The 22,020-nt window shown below is 36.3% G+C and overlaps 2 protein-coding genes across 2 annotated transcripts in view; one reads left to right on the forward strand and one right to left on the reverse strand.

Annotated features, from left to right (window-relative positions):
• Positions 1–726: 726 nt before the first annotated feature.
• LOC124162324 overlaps positions 727–22,020 on the forward strand; it is a 44,279-nt gene continuing 22,985 nt past the window's right edge. The window contains exon 1 of the mRNA XM_046538829.1: positions 727–1,224. Coding sequence (XP_046394785.1) covers position 1,224 — 1 coding nt within the window. The 5' untranslated portion in view covers positions 727–1,223. The remainder of the gene's footprint in view (positions 1,225–22,020) is intronic.
• On the reverse strand, positions 12,376–20,502 carry LOC124162325. Its single transcript, XM_046538830.1, has 5 exons — positions 20,464–20,502; positions 19,408–19,464; positions 19,122–19,325; positions 18,815–19,025; positions 12,376–18,727 (listed from the first exon to the last, which is right to left on the reverse strand). The coding sequence occupies exons 3-5, from the start codon at positions 19,321–19,323 to the stop codon at positions 13,894–13,896; spliced, it is 5,247 nt and encodes a 1,748-aa protein (XP_046394786.1). The 5' UTR covers positions 19,324–19,325; positions 19,408–19,464; positions 20,464–20,502; the 3' UTR covers positions 12,376–13,893.

Consider the following 22,020-nt stretch of genomic DNA (forward strand, 5'->3'; position numbering starts at 1 on the left):
AACAAGCCCGTAGTGTTTGTCTGGTCCCTCTATTCGCAGACTTTTTTTTGAAGTTTCAGAGAATGCCAGTCGTCGCTTTCTCATGTATTCCCTATTCCTTTAGGAGGAAACAGAAATTTTTGTGTGTGTTCTCCTGGGCTCTTGCTCGTCAGTCCTTTGTGAATTATGCCATGTACATCATCTTTCACATTGAAGGCTACCGATGCAATGGCACACCTAGTTTCATAGGCCCCCCTTAAACATAAATTTACCCTTTTCCCTCCTACGTACTTAGCTACACAAGAGTTGTAGGACTCTGCAAGATTGTTAGTCACGTTATATATCAAATTAGCGGAGTGACGAGATAATAGACTATTGGCATAGGTGATATCCTCCGCAAATATACCGCAACTAATGAAATGAGGGACCAAGTTTTCCTCTCCTTCTTTGGGCCCTTTGCAATAATATTTGTAACATTTATTATGGTAACCAAAAACATGATTCGGCCCTTGCTCTATGTCCTTTCGTAGGAGTTTGGCCCTTTCCGACCCGGCCATTTTCGCTCTGTTCCACTGATGTGAGATGGCCCACTCACAGCTGATGATAAGCGATGGTAGGAAATCCCCCTCCCTCGCCGTCACTTCCCCTACCGCTTGTGGTAATTCTCCCAGATGGCGTGAGTGCCCAAGTTACCCGGAAGCCGGATAAGACATCGTACGGGCTGGCACACACACACACACACACTTATTTGACTCCGTGGAGTCTGGATGCCTTCTACAGAGTTCCCGAATTTTCTGAGTTTTTTAGTGTGATATTTTTCGCACACATACTGGATTGATATATCCGCGTGAGCATGAATACTTGCTGCATCGTTTGAGATAACAACCAACTTTTTGAGCCTCATAGTTTACTTAAAATCATTGTTTTTGCGGTCACCGTCAAGTCGGTTCGTCTTCTGGCGGCGATGAGGCCGCCAGACGCGCCTGCTCTCGGCTGGACGGCGGGGAAGCGGAAGGTGATTTAGGTGACGGCGAAGTTTTTACACCTACTTTCAACTCATCCACCACCATTGTTGCAGTACCTACAACCTCAACCATAGCTACATCAACCTGTACTTCACCAAAGAAGACCAGCAACGGATCACCGATTCGCAAAATTGGACAACTCAACTTTCCAGACCATACCGAGGAGACTTCAACGCACAGCACTCGCCTGCGACGAGAACACGGCACATTAGTATCCAAAGTATGTACTTCGCTGCCCCCAGTTCATTCCCAAAATTTAATTACCAGTGCTTCAATTAGTGAGAGGGAGACGAGAGTCACTGCGAGTAATAATTGTCTCGGGTTCCATTACGCATGCCGCCGTTAGCCTAGAACCGGTCGACAACCCCTCCCACCCACAACCAATGGCTCAGCTGTTGACCTTGGAAGCCTCGCACGCGGCTTGCAGTTGCAGCGTTGCATCGGGCGAAATCGGCGAAATCAACCTTACAACCCAGCATCGCTTCTCCTCCGCGAGTCGTTCCGAATGGAGGAAGAGATAACCTCACAGGCATACCTACGTCACAGAAAATGGCGGCGGGCGCCAAACATATTCAAAATAAAATGCTGTACAAGTATGATGCCGTAAAAGATAATATGGAATGATTAAAAACCGTGGGGCGAACGTGTTTTTAATTTTATAAAAGAAAATATAGAATTATCGCACACATTTGTAGTCCTAGTCATTAAAAGCCGAAACATAGGAAGAATAAGCTTAAAGGAATACCTCAGTCTTCAATGCATACTTGTAATACAATCGTAAGAATGAACAGTTTATGTATAATTATAAATATTAGAGTACGGATAACATTCAGGCATACTTCAGTCTCTAACGTGAACATGAAATCAATTCATAGATTGCAAAATCTACTAAGAATTTTGGCGTTGAAGACAGGATAACCATCGGGCATACCTCTGTCCGTAATGTAAACATGACGAACTATGGACAATTAATAATAAAATTCTATCTTTTAGTCGATATATAACTTTCTTTATTACCTCAGTCTTTATGTAAATGTGCAAAACTATCCCAAGAATGAACGATTTATGTAAAATAATAGATATTGGAGTAGGGATAACTTTCGGGCATACCTCTGTCTGTAATGTAAACATGACAAGCTATGGACAATTAATAACAAAATTCTATCTTTTAGTCGATAGATAACTTTCTTTATTACCTTAGTCTTTATGTAAATGTGCAAAACTATCCCAGGAATGAACGATTTATGTAAAATAATAGATATTGGAGTAGGGATAACTTTCGGGCATACCTCTGTTTGTAATGTAAACATGACAAGCTATGGAAAATTAATAACAAAATTCTATCTTTTAGTCGATAGATAACTTTCTGTATTACCTTAGTCTTTATGTAAATTTGCAAAACTATCCCAGGAATGAACGATTTATGTAAAATAATAGATATTGGAGTAGGGATAACTTTCGGGCATACCTCTGTCCGTAATGTAAACATGACCAGCTATGGACAATTAATAACAAAATTCTATCTTTTATTCGATAGATAACTTTCTTTATTACCTTAGTCTTTATGTAAATGTGCAAAACTATTACAAGAATGAACGATTTATGTAAAATAATAGATATTGGAGTGGGGATAACTTTCGGGCATACCTCTGTTTGTAATGTTAACATGACAAGCTATGGAAAATTAATAACAAAATTCTATCTTTTAGTCGATAGATAACTTTCTTTATTACCTTAGTCTTTATGTACATTTGCAAAACTATCCCAGGAATGAACGATTTATGTAAAATAATAGATATTGGAGTAGGGATAACTTTCGGGCATACCTCTGTCTGTAATGTAAACATGCCCAGCTATGGACAATTAATAACAAAATTCTATCTTTTAGTCGATATATAACTTTCTTTATTACCTTAGTCTTTATGTAAATGTGCAAAACTATCCCAAGAATGAACGATTTATGTAAAATAATAGATATTGGAGTAGGGATAACTTTCGGGCATACCTCTGTCTGTAATGTAAACATGACCAGCTATGGACAATTAATAACAAAATTCTATCTTTTAGTCGATAGATAACTTTCTTTATTACCTTAGTCTTTATGGAAATGTGCAAAACTACCCCAAGAATGAACGATTTATGTAAAATAATAGATATTGGAGTGGGGATAACTTTCGGGCATACCTCTGTCTGTAATGTAAACATGACAAGCTATGGACAATTAATAACAAAATTCCATCTTTTAGTCGATAGATAACTTTCTGTATTACCTTAGTCTTTATGTAAATTTGCAAAACTATCCCAAGAATGAACGATTTATGTAAAATAATAGATATTGGAGTAGGGATAACTTTCGGGCATACCTCTGTTTGTAATGTAAACATGACAAGCTATGGAAAATTAATAACAAAATTCTATCTTTTAGTCGATAGATAACTTTCTTTATTACCTTAGTCTTTATGTACATTTGCAAAACTATCCCAGGAATGAACGATTTATGTAAAATAATAGATATTGGAGTAGGGATAACTTTCGGGCATACCTCTGTCTGTAATGTAAACATGCCCAGCTATGGACAATTAATAACAAAATTCTATCTTTTAGTCGATAGATAACTTTCTTTATTACCTTAGTCTTTATGTAAATGTGCAAAACTATCCCAAGAATGAACGATTTATGTAAAATAATAGATATTGGAGTAGGGATAACTTTCGGGCATACCTCTGTCTGTAATGTAAACATGACCAGCTATGGACAATTAATAACAAAATTCTATCTTTTAGTCGATAGATAACTTTCTTTATTACCTTAGTCTTTATGGAAATGTGCAAAACTACCCCAAGAATGAACGATTTATGTAAAATAATAGATATTGGAGTAGGGATAACTTTCGGGCATACCTCTGTCCGTAATGTAAACATGACCAGCTATGGACAATTAATAACAAAATTCTATCTTTTATTCGATAGATAACTTTCTTTATTACCTTAGTCTTTATGTAAATGTGCAAAACTATTACAAGAATGAACGATTTATGTAAAATAATAGATATTGGAGTGGGGATAACTTTCGGGCATACCTCTGTTTGTAATGTTAACATGACAAGCTATGGAAAATTAATAACAAAATTCTATCTTTTAGTCGATAGATAACTTTCTTTATTACCTTAGTCTTTATGTACATTTGCAAAACTATCCCAGGAATGAACGATTTATGTAAAATAATAGATATTGGAGTAGGGATAACTTTCGGGCATACCTCTGTCTGTAATGTAAACATGCCCAGCTATGGACAATTAATAACAAAATTCTATCTTTTAGTCGATATATAACTTTCTTTATTACCTTAGTCTTTATGTAAATGTGCAAAACTATCCCAAGAATGAACGATTTATGTAAAATAATAGATATTGGAGTAGGGATAACTTTCGGGCATACCTCTGTCCGTAATGTAAACATGACCAGCTATGGACAATTAATAACAAAATTCTATCTTTTAGTCGATAGATAACTTTCTTTATTACCTTAGTCTTTATGGAAATGTGCAAAACTACCCCAAGAATGAACGATTTATGTAAAATAATAGATATTGGAGTGGGGATAACTTTCGGGCATACCTCTGTCTGTAATGTAAACATGACAAGCTATGGACAATTAATAACAAAATTCCATCTTTTAGTCGATAGATAACTTTCTGTATTACCTTAGTCTTTATGTAAATTTGCAAAACTATCCCAAGAATGAACGATTTATGTAAAATAATAGATATTGGAGTAGGGATAACTTTCGGGCATACCTCTGTTTGTAATGTAAACATGACAAGCTATGGAAAATTAATAACAAAATTCTATCTTTTAGTCGATAGATAACTTTCTTTATTACCTTAGTCTTTATGTACATTTGCAAAACTATCCCAGGAATGAACGATTTATGTAAAATAATAGATATTGGAGTAGGGATAACTTTCGGGCATACCTCTGTCTGTAATGTAAACATGCCCAGCTATGGACAATTAATAACAAAATTCTATCTTTTAGTCGATAGATAACTTTCTTTATTACCTTAGTCTTTATGTAAATGTGCAAAACTATCCCAAGAATGAACGATTTATGTAAAATAATAGATATTGGAGTAGGGATAACTTTCGGGCATACCTCTGTCTGTAATGTAAACATGACCAGCTATGGACAATTAATAACAAAATTCTATCTTTTAGTCGATAGATAACTTTCTTTATTACCTTAGTCTTTATGGAAATGTGCAAAACTACCCCAAGAATGAACGATTTATGTAAAATAATAGATATTGGAGTGGGGATAACTTTCGGGCATACCTCTGTCTGTAATGTAAACATGACAAGCTATGGACAATTAATAACAAAATTCCATCTTTTAGTCGATAGATAACTTTCTGTATTACCTTAGTCTTTATGTAAATTTGCAAAACTATCCCAAGAATGAACGATTTATGTAAAATAATAGATATTGGAGTAGGGATAACTTTCGGGCATACCTCTGTTTGTAATGTAAACATGACAAGCTATGGAAAATTAATAACAAAATTCTATCTTTTAGTCGATAGATAACTTTCTTTATTACCTTAGTCTTTATGTACATTTGCAAAACTATCCCAGGAATGAACGATTTATGTAAAATAATAGATATTGGAGTAGGGATAACTTTCGGGCATACCTCTGTCTGTAATGTAAACATGCCCAGCTATGGACAATTAATAACAAAATTCTATCTTTTAGTCGATAGATAACTTTCTTTATTACCTTAGTCTTTATGTAAATGTGCAAAACTATCCCAAGAATGAACGATTTATGTAAAATAATAGATATTGGAGTAGGGATAACTTTCGGGCATACCTCTGTCTGTAATGTAAACATGACCAGCTATGGACAATTAATAACAAAATTCTATCTTTTAGTCGATAGATAACTTTCTTTATTACCTTAGTCTTTATGGAAATGTGCAAAACTACCCCAAGAATGAACGATTTATGTAAAATAATAGATATTGGAGTGGGGATAACTTTCGGGCATACCTCTGTCTGTAATGTAAACATGACAAGCTATGGACAATTAATAACAAAATTCCATCTTTTAGTCGATAGATAACTTTCTGTATTACCTTAGTCTTTATGTAAATTTGCAAAACTATCCCAAGAATGAACGATTTATGTAAAATAATAGATATTGGAGTAGGGATAACTTTCGGGCATACCTCTGTTTGTAATGTAAACATGACAAGCTATGGAAAATTAATAACAAAATTCTATCTTTTAGTCGATAGATAACTTTCTTTATTACCTTAGTCTTTATGTACATTTGCAAAACTATCCCAGGAATGAACGATTTATGTAAAATAATAGATATTGGAGTAGGGATAACTTTCGGGCATACCTCTGTCTGTAATGTAAACATGCCCAGCTATGGACAATTAATAACAAAATTCTATCTTTTAGTCGATATATAACTTTCTTTATTACCTTAGTCTTTATGTAAATGTGCAAAACTATCCCAAGAATGAACGATTTATGTAAAATAATAGATATTGGAGTAGGGATAACTTTCGGGCATACCTCTGTCTGTAATGTAAACATGACCAGCTATGGACAATTAATAACAAAATTCTATCTTTTAGTCGATAGATAACTTTCTTTATTACCTTAGTCTTTATGGAAATGTGCAAAACTACCCCAAGAATGAACGATTTATGTAAAATAATAGATATTGGAGTGGGGATAACTTTCGGGCATACCTCTGTCTGTAATGTAAACATGACAAGCTATGGACAATTAATAACAAAATTCCATCTTTTAGTCGATAGATAACTTTCTGTATTACCTTAGTCTTTATGTAAATTTGCAAAACTATCCCAAGAATGAACGATTTATGTAAAATAATAGATATTGGAGTAGGGATAACTTTCGGGCATACCTCTGTCTGTAATGTAAACATGACAAGCTATGGACAATTAATAACAAAATTCTATCTTTTAGTCGATACATAACTTTCTGTATTACCTTAGTCTTTATGTAAATTTGCAAAACTATCCCAAGAATGAACGATTTATGTAAAATAATAGATATTGGAGTAGGGATAACTTTCGGGCATACCTCTGTCTGTAATGTAAACATGACAAGCTATGGACAATTAATAACAAAATTCCATCTTTTAGTCGATAGATAACTTTCTGTATTACCTTAGTCTTTATGTTAATTTGCAAAACTATCCCAAGAATGAACGATTTATGTAAAATAATAGATATTGGAGTAGGGATAACTTTCGGGCATACCTCTGTCTGTAATGTAAACATGACAAGCTATGGACAATTAATAACAAAATTCTATCTTTTAGTCGATACATAACTTTCTGTATTACCTTAGTCTTTATGTAAATTTGCAAAACTATCCCAAGAATGAACGATTTATGTAAAATAACAGATATTGGAGTAGGGATAACTTTCGGGCATACCTCTGTCTGTAATGTAAACATGACAAGCTATGGACAATTAATAACAAAATTCTATCTTTTAGTCGATAGATAACTTTCTGTATTACCTTAGTCTTTATGTAAATTTGCAAAACTATCCCAAGAATGAACGATTTATGTAAAATAACAGATATTGGAGTAGGGATAACTTTCGGGCATACCTCTGTCTGTAATGTAAACATGACAAGCTATGGACAATTAATAACAAAATTCTATCTTTTAGTCGATAGATAACTTTCTTTATTACCTTAGTCTTTATGTAAATGAGCAAAACTATCCCAAGAATGAACGATTTATGTAAAATAATAGATATTGGAGTAGGGATAACTTTCGGGCATACCTCTGTCTGTAATGTAAACATGACAAGCTACGGACAATTAATAACAAAATTCTATCTTTTAGTCGATAGATAACTTTCTTTATTACCTTAGTCTTTATGTAAATGAGAAAAACTATCCCAAGAATGAACGATTTATGTAAAATAATAGATATTGGAGTAGGGATTACTTTCGGGCATACCTCTGTCTGTAATGTAAACATGACAAGCTATGGACAATTAATAACAAAATTATAGTTATTGGACGAAAGATAACCTTCAGGCATATTACTGTCTTTAATGTAAATGTGCAACTATCCCAAGAATATTGAGCCATATTGAGCTAGATGATACCCCTAGGTACAATTTTGATAATAACATCTCTCTGTCCAAACTGCGAGTATATGTTGATGAAATTCACGAAAAATTAAAATCTATTGATATTTGTAAGGGGTGTGGTCTTGATAACATTCCTCCTTTAGCAATTAAGAATTGTAGTGATTCATTGGAGAATTCACTCTTTATTTTATTTGACAAATCAGCTGCTCAAATTATCAAAGGTAGTTCCTGTATTTAAAAGTGGCCAGAGAAGTGACATTAAGAACTACCAACCAGTTGTAATTCAGTCTTACCAAATTATTTGAGAGCTTAGTTGTGGATAAGTAAGAACCAGTTTTAAGGCATGTAATTGACCCTCGTCAACATGGGTTTTGTAAAGGGAAATCTACATCCACAAATCTTTTAATCTTGCAGCAAAGTATTTTATCTGATTTTGAAATGAGCAAGCAGACTGATGTCATCTATACCGACTTAAGTAAAGCTTTTGACAAGGTAAATCATCAGCTCTTGTAAGCCAAATTGGAAGCAATGGGTATTTTTGGTACATTGTTCTAATGGATAATCAGTTACCTTTCAAAACGTAGGCTGTTTGTATTGGTGAAAAATCATAAATCTGTGGAATATAGGGCTTCATCTGGTGTCCCTCAAGGCTCTCATTTAGGCCCACTTCTCTTTAATGTTTTCATTAATGATGTTGGTCTTGCCCTATATCCACCCCATGACCTACTATATGCCATGATGACCTTAAAATATTTGCAAATATTGACTCCATTGGGGACTGCTATCAGTTACAAAATAGTTTGAATAAATTGACATCATGGAATAAACATAATGCCATGGTCTTAAACATAGAGAAATGTTGCTACATGTCCTTCAGTAGGAAGTCCAAATCAATTGATTTCTCGTATACCATGAATAATCATGAATTATCAAAGGTTGACTGCTTCAAGGACCTGGGGGTATTTTTAGACCCAAAATTAAAATTTAATTCTCATTGCTTGATCACTCAGACTAAGGCACTAAAGACACTTGGGTGTGTTTTAAGATTTGATCCTGACCTTAATAATATTTATGGTCTAGGGATGTTGTATGTATCCCTTGTTAGGCCCATTGTTGAATATGGTTGTTGTATCTGGTCTCCTCACTACAATGTACATATAAATACCATGGAAAGAGTGCGACAAAAGTTCATTAATTTTGTAAAATACAAGTTTGGTCTTCAACATCTAGATTATAATGGCATTCTTTTGGCACTAAATTTGGAGCCACTCCATGTTCGTAGAAAAAAACCTGGGCATCCTCCTCCTCCACAAGCAAGTCATGGCAACTATTGATGTTCCTGAATTACTTTGGGGCAATAAACTTTCGAGAAATTAGAGGGATTAGGGACTCTTGGTGAAGGTTTTCCGGCGATGGAAACTCTCGCGCCAGCACCAAAAGAGCTTCGTAAAAACGAATTTTTTAAAATTCTTATTATAGGGTCAATTGACGGTGCATCGGCTATATCGCGTCATGGCGGGAGTCTCGCAATAGCCCGTACTCGCTTTAACGAGGTTCTACTGTAAATGAAAATAGATATACAACACTCCCACATCAAGTTCCAATAAAATTTCAATTTACACCTTTAAATCACAATTGCATATGTATTACATGACAATAGAATTATGCATTACAAATCAGGTGGTTTTATAATTCTTTTTGATCTACTTGTTATTGTCATCTCTTCATTATTTTTACACCCAATATTTTTATCAATCCTGCAATCCAAATCTTTACTTGGACCTTCATTACCCTTACCATCAACATGAAACTTTCTTGCAGTTGGGTCGTTGATCCTTCATTACACCTGGTTAAATTATCATTTAGTCAGGGTGTTTTTCCATCACCTCTTAAATCTTCTAGAGTAATACCTCTGTATAAGAATAAGTGTGATAAAGATAGTTTTAGCTCATGCAGACATAGCTCTATTGCCAGTCAAAATCAGCTAGGCATAGTTTTTGAAAGGGCATTTTATAGTTTACTATTGTCCTACCTCCATAAATTTCACCTCATTTCAAGGCAACAACATGGTTTTATCAAAGGAAAGTCAACTATGACTGCCTGAATTGTAACCTTGTAATCAGCACATAACCGAACATTTACATTAGGTTTAAGAACTGGAACTAATGGTGAAGAGCCAAGTGACCGATTTTACCACACTTCTTACATTCATATGCCTTATACATACATTTTAGAAAATCATGATTAGGTTCACCACAAATGAGTTAATTTCATGTCCAGGTTCACACGAACGAATGAGGTATGCCTGATGGTTATCCCTGTTTCAAATTTAATTTTTTTTACTAAATATCGCAGTCTATGATTAGGTATTTTGGCAGACGAGGCTACCATGTTGACTTGATTAAGATATGCACCTGGAGGGCATCCTCAGGTGAAATATCTAGACTTGGCTTTTAGAGACTTATCTTTACATAAAAGGGATAGACAAACCTACACGGTTATTTGCGTCTGCTAGACATAAATTACGTATGATAGCTAAAATGAGTGACTTAGTTTACATATGACAAGGTAAGGATTATAATATGATGCAGTTATTACTGATCAAGGTATTAAAAGATAGATTGAAGATGCCATCACTATCAATATTTACACAATGTAACACAAGTTATGGATTCGAAAATTTTTATTCAATATACAGAAATACAAAGTAAACACGGAAGATTATATCAAATAACAGAAAGCACGGAATGGGTGACAATACTTTAAGTGAGGATAAAATATTTATTATGGCTTTCATCAAAGACGGAATGATCACAACAGAACACAGGAATGAATTTCACATACAAAACCTTTAATGCATTGACCATTATTATGTAAAATATAAACTTATAAGGAAATACATATTCAACTTCACCTATAGAAATTTATTTCAGTATTCTACGTCGACAATGGTATCGTCACGAGGAGATTAATGGAGTATTACAGAATTGATGATCAGAAACAAAAATTTAATGAAATTACACTCCGAGAATAATAAAGACCATACCCTGATTACAAATACAATTCAAATACAATACAATACAGATACTATAAAGAAACAATACGTATGTCAAAAAACAAAAATATTGGTATCATAAGAGGGTTCCCACTCAATCTAAATTATAAAATTCACGGTTATTCCCAGGTTTTCACGGTCTAAATGATTTCAAATGCACAGTTTGTAGATAAACCATTTTAGGCAGAAATATTAATCACGTACCAATCATCAGAGGCACGTTAACTACAAATTTAACAAACGCGACAGACACCATGAATGCAAACCCAGCAATGAAATTGAAATTTCTCCTGACGTCACATTATCGTTTAACAAAATTCAGCTCCGGCTAAAGGTTGTGAGAGGAAAAATGGAGGGACCAGGGTGCCAGAGAAGTTGAGAAGTGTTTGAATTTTTGCAATTGTTAATGAACACTTTGGTTAACAGTCTTCCAACTTCGGTACAGGCTTAAGATCAATGTGTCATCAGGGCACACAGACCAATAATCTCGCTTCAAAAGACGAGTCCAGAGAAATCCATGACTATGTCTGCGCTTCAAAATAATCATTTAATGAACATTCATGGAAACAACTCATTTCGAATCCTAGCCAGCAATGTAAATTATTTCGAAATAAAAATAAAGAGGCCATAGCAACCTTTCTACGAATAAAAGTAATAACAATAAATAGAACCATGGACAATAATAAAGTTGAGGCTGCTTAGAATGCAAGTTCCCTCGTATTATGACATGCGGAGAGATGAGACCGTTTACTTGTGAAAGTGTGGACACTTAAAACAACCATTTTAATTCAAGAGAGTTCCCGTAACCATAAATATCCCTTCGTGATAACTGGCATTGTCCATGAAAAATATTTTTATTTAATCATTTGGAACATTTTATAAATTATAGAACCTGAACACCATATTGATAAAAAATACACATAAAAAGCAAATTTCCAAAAATGTTAAGTAAACAGAAAAATAGAAAAAGGGAAATGCCTCAAAAGGAACGAAAAAAAGTGCGTCGGCCGGGAATCGAACTCGGATCAACTACTTGGGAGGCAACTATGCTGACCATTAGACCACCGATGCCTTTTTTAAGGGAAAGGTATTTCCAAGGAATGTAATGACTCAGGTGATCTCTATCCTGCATACGCTTTTTTACGCTTTTTTCTGTTTGAACGGACGTCACTTGGATAGGAAACAGTGAATGAAATATGATCGAAATATCCATTTTTCTTTTAATCTGTCAATAGCAGTTCTATGATCTTAAAATCAAGTTTGAGAGATTTTTAAGGCATAAGGACGAAATTCACAGCTTATTAACAGTTGTAAGGTTTTCACGGTTGAGTGGGAACCCTGCATAAAGATGGAGATAATAGAAAGCAGCCATAGACAATTTAAGCAAAATTTTAGCATTTGAAAATTACTCTTGTCATACATCACTGATACATCAAAGCCAATTCTGTCAATGCCAGCAGCAATGGGGTGAAAGATCCTTGTTCCAAGCTCCAACTCAGAGAAAAAAGAATAAGAAAGTGGTTAGTGATGATTCATGATCTGGAACACTAAATTAAGCAAACTAAATGGATCAAGTGATCATCCCAAAGAATCACAAGGATAGTGCATACACAAAAATGAGAAAAACAAATAATAGAGGAAGGTACAGGTGCTCCTCGACTTTCGTGCAATTCACACTTGGATTGAGTACGTGGATAGCAGAACATAGGATTTTTATGAATAGACCAATGCAGCCAAAATACAAGAAAAATCAGGGAAATAAAGGATAAGGTTAGGCAAAGGAAACTATTGCCGTAGATGTGCCTTGGTAAACAACTGTCAATTAGGAGACAGTGAAGTCATACATACTGGAGAAAGAATGGGTGAATTATGAAAAGGAACATGAGATGAATATGCCTAAAACGATATTGATGAGAGATATCAAGGAGAAATGATGGCATTCCTAAATGATTTAATGACTAAGACTCGAATTTCACATGGAATTAACTTTTAGGAAGAGACGTCATGGAAATGTAATAACAATAATGGGTGATGCAGTTAAGGAGACTCAAATTGGATACACAAAAAGCAATTGTGGAAGAGGAATTATTGTTTAGAATCCAGGAGGGAATTTATCAAGCCAAAATCATGTGTGTTCAATCAGTTTGTGCACACAGCTCTCTAAACTATGTGGCTCAGTGAGAGGGTATTAACTTTTCAAAATAGTATTTTCCGAGTAAAAAAATTGATCCTGAGCACTTTGCAGGACACTTGGTACAATCCAGGAATAGAGATGAAGCAGCATTAGAACAATGACTGAAATGTATATAAATATGTAAATAAATAAATAAATATAGATATGAATATATAAATAAATTATTTAATATAAAATTTTAAATAAAATATACGTAAAATATAACAATAAATACCATATACAAACATAAAAGGTACCATTATTAACATCACTGGGGTATTTAAGAAGCTGCCACAAACATTATGCAGGGAAGAAGTATAGAAAAAGAGGACAGTATTGAAGAATAGCCATAAAACAATACAGAAATGAAGATGTATATACACAGAAAAATATACATGCAAAAGAAAAGAATGACGAAGGAGAGATTTCAGCAATGAAAAACATGAAATAGTATAATTTCAATCCTGTGGTTAGAGAGGCCACGATTTGTTTTCTACAGGGCCATTTTCTACATATATGATTCATCTAAAGTATGTCCAGTCAGAACGTCGTACATATATTTTCTATATTCGCTGGGATTGAATGGCTCAGTTACAGACTCTCCCAATAAAATTCTCTCAGCATACCAAGATATATACACACCACAACTGTGACTATCTTTTTGAGTAGTATGGTCAGGAAAGGAAACATTCCAATTACCTGAATAGTCTTCCAGTTTGAATTTTAAAAAATCAATCCACCGGCTAACAACGTAACTGTATGTGTTATCTATTTTTACTGTTATGGGGTCATAAAAAAACAATTGCCTTTCTGCCCTGTCAGCTACCAACAATGTCCAATGAGAATTATTTGCATTTAGAGGAATAATGAAATGAGAGTAGCCTTTAAGATGTAGCTTACGAAATGATAATTTTAGGGTTTCAAAGGAAACAGACCCTGCAACAAACTGAGAAACTGCAGGATCAATACAACAGTATTTCTCGTCAATGGCACATATTTTATACAAAAAGGCTCCTATTATAGTATCATACAACCAACCCTTGCGGAAATCTTTCGCCACTGCCTGCAAGCGATTAACTACAGTATCTGATATGAAATAATCGAGAGACTTTAGATGAATCATATTTATAGAAAATGGTCCTGTGGAAAACAAAGTTCGAGAAAGGTCACAATCATTCATAATGGGATCAGTGAAAGAACCACCAGTTCCCTCTCCTAAAAGATTTCTTCTAATTTCACTTCTTCTAGTTACATCCGGCTTTTTAAAACGATGTGCAGTAACTTCTCTATCCTTAATAGTTTGAAATAACTTACACTGAGGACTCAGCTTAGAATTTGGAGGGATTGTTTCATGCTCTAAGCTGACAGGGCAATTAACGTTTTTGAGCAGAAGAGACTCACATTTTTCAATAAGCAATTGCAGTGAATTATTAAGGTATGGCAGAAGAATGGTTATTTCTCCATTACCACCCAAAGATTTGAGTCTATCTGAAAGAGAGGTGAATCTACGAAACATTTCTTCACTTGAGTCAACTTCTTCATTAGAAGTTGAAAATGGAATACTTTTGTAAACAAGTTGTGCTGAAGGATTGTGCGCATCAGATTTAGGTGGCTGATTTCGCACTGTCAAAGAATGGACTTTGTGAACATGTTTGCAAAGGGAGTGTTGATCAGAACATGAGCAAATGTACATATGGCAACAAAGATCCCAACAGGATGTCTCACAGCACTTGATGAAGCACAGATGAGGAATGTTGCAAAAAGGTGAAATACAGGAAATATTGTATTTTACTGAAGAATCTGACTGGGATCTTATATTCCATGTTCGATCATCAATCTTCACCACATCCTCATCCAATATTTTCATCCCCTTCCAATGACGACCTTTTAATTGCTGCTGAAAACCTAATGGGGGCTCCTCAGTCATTCTTTTAAACATCAAATTAAAATGACAACTTTTTTGGATACGCTGCAGCACATTTATCAAATCATCAAGCCTACGATTCACTTTCCTGTTTAGATAATGTGTTTTTAGCTTGTTGTGGAAAGCTTCAACAAACATATTAGTGTCAGTATCAGCGTGGGGAAAATTTCTGAAGCACATCGCCCACTTTTCCACTTTACTGCAATAAACATTTTTGAAATACTCAACGAAGTCAAATGCAATAGGAGAATACTTAGAAATGAATGCCTCCAACATGGATGTGAATAACTTTTCATTTTTTTCATCTATCAGGGTTTCCAGATTTTCATATACTTCAGAAATTAACTCATCATTATTTTTTACCTTTCTATGTAAATTCCTCTGCCAATTTCTTTTAACGTGCCATGAACAGAGTAAATGTCTCACCTTGGGCCCAAAAACATTTGCCACTGCATTCCCTAAAGCTTCATCACCATCAGTCATTACAGCATTTACAATGAGGTTTGGGCATTTATCTACTAAGGACTTCAATATACATACTAATGTTTGCTCATCTAGGTGGTTAGTTATAAAATGTGCCACAGGATAGCCCACACCATACTCATCAGGTGTAATGAAATTCAGCAAATGAAATTTATACTGGTTTGTGTCATGCGTGGAGTCAATGCACAGAATCCTACTACATCCAGCAATGATTTCAGATTTTTGTTGTTTATTTTGTATCCCTAAAACAAAAAGATCAGGATTATGGTGAACATGATTGAACTTATCGCTACCTATTTCTACTGGCTTACCTAATGGTTTATAAATTAAAATCGAATCCCTGCATTCTTCATTCATTGTATACACTAGCAAGTGAACTGCAACAGCATCATCTTTATGGAGACGCTTTTTTAGATTTAGCTCATATTTCATTTTATTTATCTGATGAGTGGTAATGAAATGTTCTTTAACTGGTATTATGCCTTCAAAATCTGAATTTGGAGGTTGCAAAGTTTCTTGTATAGTGAGGGCAGGCACACCTTGCTCTAAAAGATTGTTTATATGGATTTTTGTCGATTTTTCCCACCTATAGAACAACACATTTTTAAATTCCAGGCCATGATTATGGGCAGAAATGTATTTTACATGTACTTCGGACCCTTTCTCCTTAACTATCATCCTAGAAGAGCAGTTAGTATTTGGCATGAGGCCATATTTCCTCTTTCTGCTCGTCTTGTTACTCACAGTGTCCTTTTTATGATTATTATCAAATTTACAAATGAAGTATTGAGTCGAGCAATCCCCATTAACAATCTCCCCCGAATGCTTAACATAAGAAAGGTTATTTTTCTCGCACTGTTCTTTCTTCCAAAGCAAAAATTCAGAAATATCCTTGAAAGTAAAATTTTGGACCAATATATCTTCCTTATGATAAGATTGTAAATGATTTACCAAAGCAGACTGGGTATGAAACTGAATTTCACATTCGGAATGCGGACAACTTATGAATTTTGTTGCCAAGGGCTGACACGTTTTCTTATGCCTACTAAAGTTACTTTTGTTCGAATACGAAACGTGGCAAATAGGGCACACCCTAGGATATACAACACATTCATCCACCTTCCCACATGTTCTTTTGTGCTTAAAAAAGGTAGACCTGGATTGATACGTTTTGCTACAAGTGTCACACATTCGCGGGTAAATAGAAGTTTGGCAACTACCTTTCCCATCTGAGCCGCCATTACTCTGACGATAGTTTGAACAGTTACCCCTAGTAAGACAGAGAATTTTTGAGTCCAATTGTGAGTCCCTTTGGGTTTTAAAGCAATGACTATTTTCAGAAAAACCAATAGGAGAATGATAGGAGAGAGAGGAAGACATTTCATTTTGAAGACAGTTTTTGCAAGAAAATGTATTAGATATTTTTGAAATATTTGGTAATACTTTGGTGTGCCTGGGAAATAATTGAACACTGCTTATTTTTTCATGACTATTATGGGAAGATACGGAAAAATTCAAGGAACGAGATGATGTTAGTAGCGAAGATGTTGAATTTGGATGTTTTTTACAAGGCTTTCCTAACTTGGAAGCATGCTTTACTCTTTTTTGGTTTTTAATTTGATAAGGTATACTACATTCAGGGACATTTGGCACAAGGGATTCTCCAACAGTTTCCAAAACAGACCATCTGTTTGAAACAGGAATATTGTATGGTGAAGAAGTGCATTCTTGGTTTTTGAGATGTGCTTTGAAAGATGAGAAAGTACTCTGGTTCCATGGACAGTTATGAGATAAAGAGATACTTGATGTAGGGGGTGACACTGGTGAATTCAGCTTGTTTGGCATTGAGGAAATAGAAGGACATTTGGATCTTCGCAGAAGAGGGAAGGCAGAGGATGTTTTTTTCAAATCAGAAGGTGTATTTATAAGCACCGGAGTTGAGAGTGAGACAGGTTTGTTGATGATATGTGATAAGTGAGTTAGCTTAGGGGTGAAGGCGGCTTGTTTGTTAGAGACAGAAATGGTTGGTACTTGATGAGCATTGATGGAGGATTTATTAGAGAAAGAAGTTGGAATGAGCACAGGAGATGGGACAGAGACAGGCTTTTTTATTAAATGAGGTAGCATGGCTGCCTTGGGGGCGAAGGAGGCTTGTTTGTTAGAGATAGAAATAGTTGGCACTTGATGAGTATTGATGGAGGATTTGCTAGAGAAAGAAGTTGGAATGAGCACAGGAGATGAGACAGAGACAGGCTTTTTTATTAAATGAGGTAGCATGGCTGCCTTGGGGGTGAAGGAGGCTAATTTGACAGGGTTAGAAGAAGCTGGGAGTTTCTGAGATGCAGAGGCAACCAGCCTGTTGGAAGTAGTAGTTGGGACAGCCTGAGGAGCAAAAGAAGCTGGTTGGTTAGGGGTAACAGAAGTTGGGTCCCGCAGAGCTCCTAAAGATGTTGGTTGCATCGGAGTTATAGTCTGAACAGTTTGAGAAGCTGAGCAGGCAGGTGTGTTGAGGCCAGAAATTGTGGGGACAGCCAGAGGATCAACAGGGATTGATTTTGAAGTGACAGATGCAGGGACTGAAGGAGGAGTTGCTGGTTTGGCAAGGATAGAAGAAGATGGCATGAGGACAGGAGTTAAGACAGAAGCAGGTCTAACGACAAAAGAAGAATTCGGTTTCTTAGAGATTACCTTGGAAAGAGGGGGAAAATTTGAATCATTCAAGAGAGAAGGATTGGAAGATGATAGACATGGAGTGGGAGGCATTTTCTTCAATAAAGTATACCTAACTTGAAGGCAAAAAGTAATGACGTTACCTAATAGACACTGCACCCCATCTGGAGATAGATGCAGCCCATCCCTGGATAGGAGCTTATGAAAGGGATCCCAGGCAGTCTCCTTGAACTTCTCCCAGTTGTTTATGAAGTATGCACCATGACTGTTGAAAAAAAAGGATGAGCTATGTTTCAATAGTAGCAACAGAAAAATATCACAAAGCACATATTTTCAATGAAGGTGATATTACCGAGATGCAAAATCTCGTAAGAGGAGATTGAGTCTCTCAATCTTAATGTTCATCCTCTGAATGCGGTTCTCCTCCCACGCCGACTCAGGCCTGAACCTATTCTGGCCCCGCAACAGAACACTCGATATGTGCAAGCGCACACTGGGGTTCCCTGCATATATCGTCTCCACCAGTGCCGCATAGTGGCTTACCACTTCTTCAGGTGATTGACCTGTGATGGAAGCATGACCACAGAATACAATGCATGCTGGATACATATTAGAATAATGAAAATGTGTAGGTGCCAACATGAATAGAACAAACTCACCACAAATAAGGTTATTGGTCCCCAAATGGAGCACAACGTCATTAAAAAATGAAGTGGCCAACACCATTGACTCCGACACTTCATGTACACCCATTCCAGAGTTGGATATTATGGTGACATCAAACCCTGGAAATTGGTGTGCGTACATGCTGGCATATTTCCATTGGGAGGCCCCAATGACCAGCAACCCAGGAGCAGCCATTCCTGAGAGACAAATGGGAGGATAACATTATTATAAAATAAGTAAAACACAATTTCAACCGTTATTACAGAAAGGGACACTCACCAAAAAGAAAAAACTCTTGCGCCCAACTGAGGAATTACCACCAAAACAAATCTCCACCTGTGCAACGAAACGTGGTAATTTGGAATTATGAGCATTACGTGGGTAGGCACATAAATGAACTCACCGACGATGAACTTCAAATGCCGTTTTACACGGGGCACGTAATTGCACATTGTGACATATGAACGATTGCAAAGTCAAAATTGCGTCGCGCACAGCGGTGAATTGCAAAATATTCTTATTTCGTGCAAGTATTCGCGCGATAGCACGCTATCATGAGAAATTAATGTACTCTATCCGGCGCAATCGCGTGCAAAGTGTAAAACGGTATCAATAGAAATAACATATTTCATATATATTGGTTAATAATGCACACGTTCAAAAAATAAACACCAAGCACATGTGACCGTGAGTCAAAGACAGGAAAAGCAAGCAAAAGGTCAATTAAACCAACCCACTAGTAAATTTTAAATACGATTCGTAGGTTAAGAATGAGCACGCTAAAATCACAACCAAGATTAGCAGCAATGCAATAAGAATAAGCAAGCAAATGAGAAATAGACCTAGCACATGTGACCGTGAGTCACACACAAGAAAAGCAAGCAAAAGGTCAATTACAACCAACCTACCAGTAAATTTTAAGTACGATTCGTAGGTTAAGAATGAGCACGCTAAAATCACAACCAAGATTAGCAGCAATGCAATAAGAATAAGCAAGCAAAGGAGAAATAGACCTAGCACATGTGACCGTGAGTCACACACAAGAAAAGCAAGCAAAAGGTCAATTACAACCAACCTACCAGTAAATTTTAAGTACGATTCGTAGGTAAAGAATGAGCACGCTAAAATCACAACCAAGATTAGCAGCAATGCAATAAGAATAAGCAAGCAAAAGAAGAAATAGGTAGCAACAGTTCCATCACATAATTTATTCACCTCCATATAAGATGACCATGAGTAAATTTTCAATACTTACCGCCATATAAAGTCACCATGAGTAAATTTTCAATACTTACCGCCATATAAAGTGACCATGAGTAAATTTTCAACACTTACCGCCAAGAAAACTCAAGCTTACAAGTACCCACAGCCTTGCTCCTGGAAGTCCCGCCACAGAGTGAGAAGGAAAAGTTGAAGATCTAATAGTTCCATGGGCGCCGCGAAAAAGGCAGCGGCGCTGGCGTCAGGTATGCCAAAAAGGTTATCCCTTCCTCCGGTCTCTAAAACTCCTCCTTCGCTGCCTTGGCCGCCGCGACGGGAGGGGTACCGCCCCTCCATTCCCTCTCCACCTCTTCCCCTCACTCCGCTGCCGCAGCCGCGGGAGGGGTATCAATCCTCCAAGTCCTCATCGCTTCCTCCCCTCTCGCCCCTTCCAGTTTCCCTCCCCTTGAAGCTCGCTCTACGACACGCCCGCGAACTTCTGCTCGCGCGACGCGGGACAAGGCTGGCACTCCTACTTACGTGAGCCAATCGGATGAACCTCCTTCAGCGGAGAGCAAGACAGTGGGTGCTTTGTTTCCTTTCAAAACAAAAAAGATCACGCCTGTCACTGCTGGCCCTAATAAAGAATTTGGAATCATTCTCCCGGCGCACAGTGGTCCCAAATCGAAAAAAGCTGGCCAAAAGTCGTTTTTTCGAAAATTTTCAAGGAATTTTTGAACCTTATTTTCGGATTCTACAGGATATGGTCTACAAAATACACTACTAAGTTAGTATTTTTGTTCATCAGAGCGGCTGCAGTGATCCGTCAAACATGGAGCATTCACCGTAAAAATCACAGTTGCGTGAAATCGGTCGATTTTGAGGAAGTTCAGCGTCATGCAGGACAACCTTTACGCGATATATTTGGCCAAAAACATTTTAAACTAGAAATATAAACATTATTACATAGTGGGACATAAATTTTATTCGGATTTTACTATGTTTACTATTTTATATATATTTTGCAACTTTTAGTGTTTTTACCCGAATTTTCAAATAAAATGTACAATATCGTTTAGAGAGGCACGTGAATGCACGGTGTCTTTTGCACCAATACAAAGGGAAAAGTATATGCTACGCAGTAGTGAAGAAAAGTTTTGCTACTAGTTGCTACTCCGACCTCAGCATTGATTTAACTATAATGATGCAATGCGCTGACGCGGGCGGCGGCCTGGCTGGCGCGTGGTAGGGCTCGAGGAAATCCAGTATTTATGGTTGTTATTCAACATTGTTGGATATTTTATTTCTACAAAAAATATTTACCCTATGAATAAACATCTCTTGTCATACGTAGAACGTTTTATCATTAATAGTTTCCACTTGACCTTACCTTTTATTTACGCGTGCCCATGCTCTCATAAAAATTGCTTAAGGACTCGAGCGGAAGGATATATTTATGGAACGAAAGTTCGCAGCTGTGCTTATAGTAATCCTCAAAAACATGAATGCATTCAAAACAAAAAAGAATCCCTCAAATGCTACTCCACCCTTTCCTTCCGTTAGACGGGTTAGTTTTCGCCCTCACGCGGCACATTGTCCCTCTGTCGCCTCCTCAGCGGCCTCCTCAACCACATGCAGGGCAAATGACGGCCGAAAAGGCCTACCCTATTGATTGCACCCATCGGGAAAAAA

This window comes from Ischnura elegans, chromosome 7, assembly GCF_921293095.1.
Source record: "Ischnura elegans chromosome 7, ioIscEleg1.1, whole genome shotgun sequence".
Lineage (NCBI taxonomy): Eukaryota > Metazoa > Arthropoda > Insecta > Odonata > Coenagrionidae > Ischnura > Ischnura elegans.

What these genes read in the sequence shown, in the direction of transcription:
- LOC124162325 (XM_046538830.1), bottom strand. Translation starts at nt 19,323, where the DNA reads ATGGCTGCTCCTGGGTTGCTGGTCATTGGGGCCTCCCAATGGAAATAT. An exon ending in GACCAATAACCTTATTTGTG is followed by an intron (nt 19,026 to 19,121) that starts GTGAGTTTGTTC and finishes CTTCCATCACAG; the next exon opens with GTCAATCACCTGAAGAAGTG. An exon ending in TTACGAGATTTTGCATCTCG is followed by an intron (nt 18,728 to 18,814) that starts GTAATATCACCT and finishes TTTTTTCAACAG; the next exon opens with TCATGGTGCATACTTCATAA.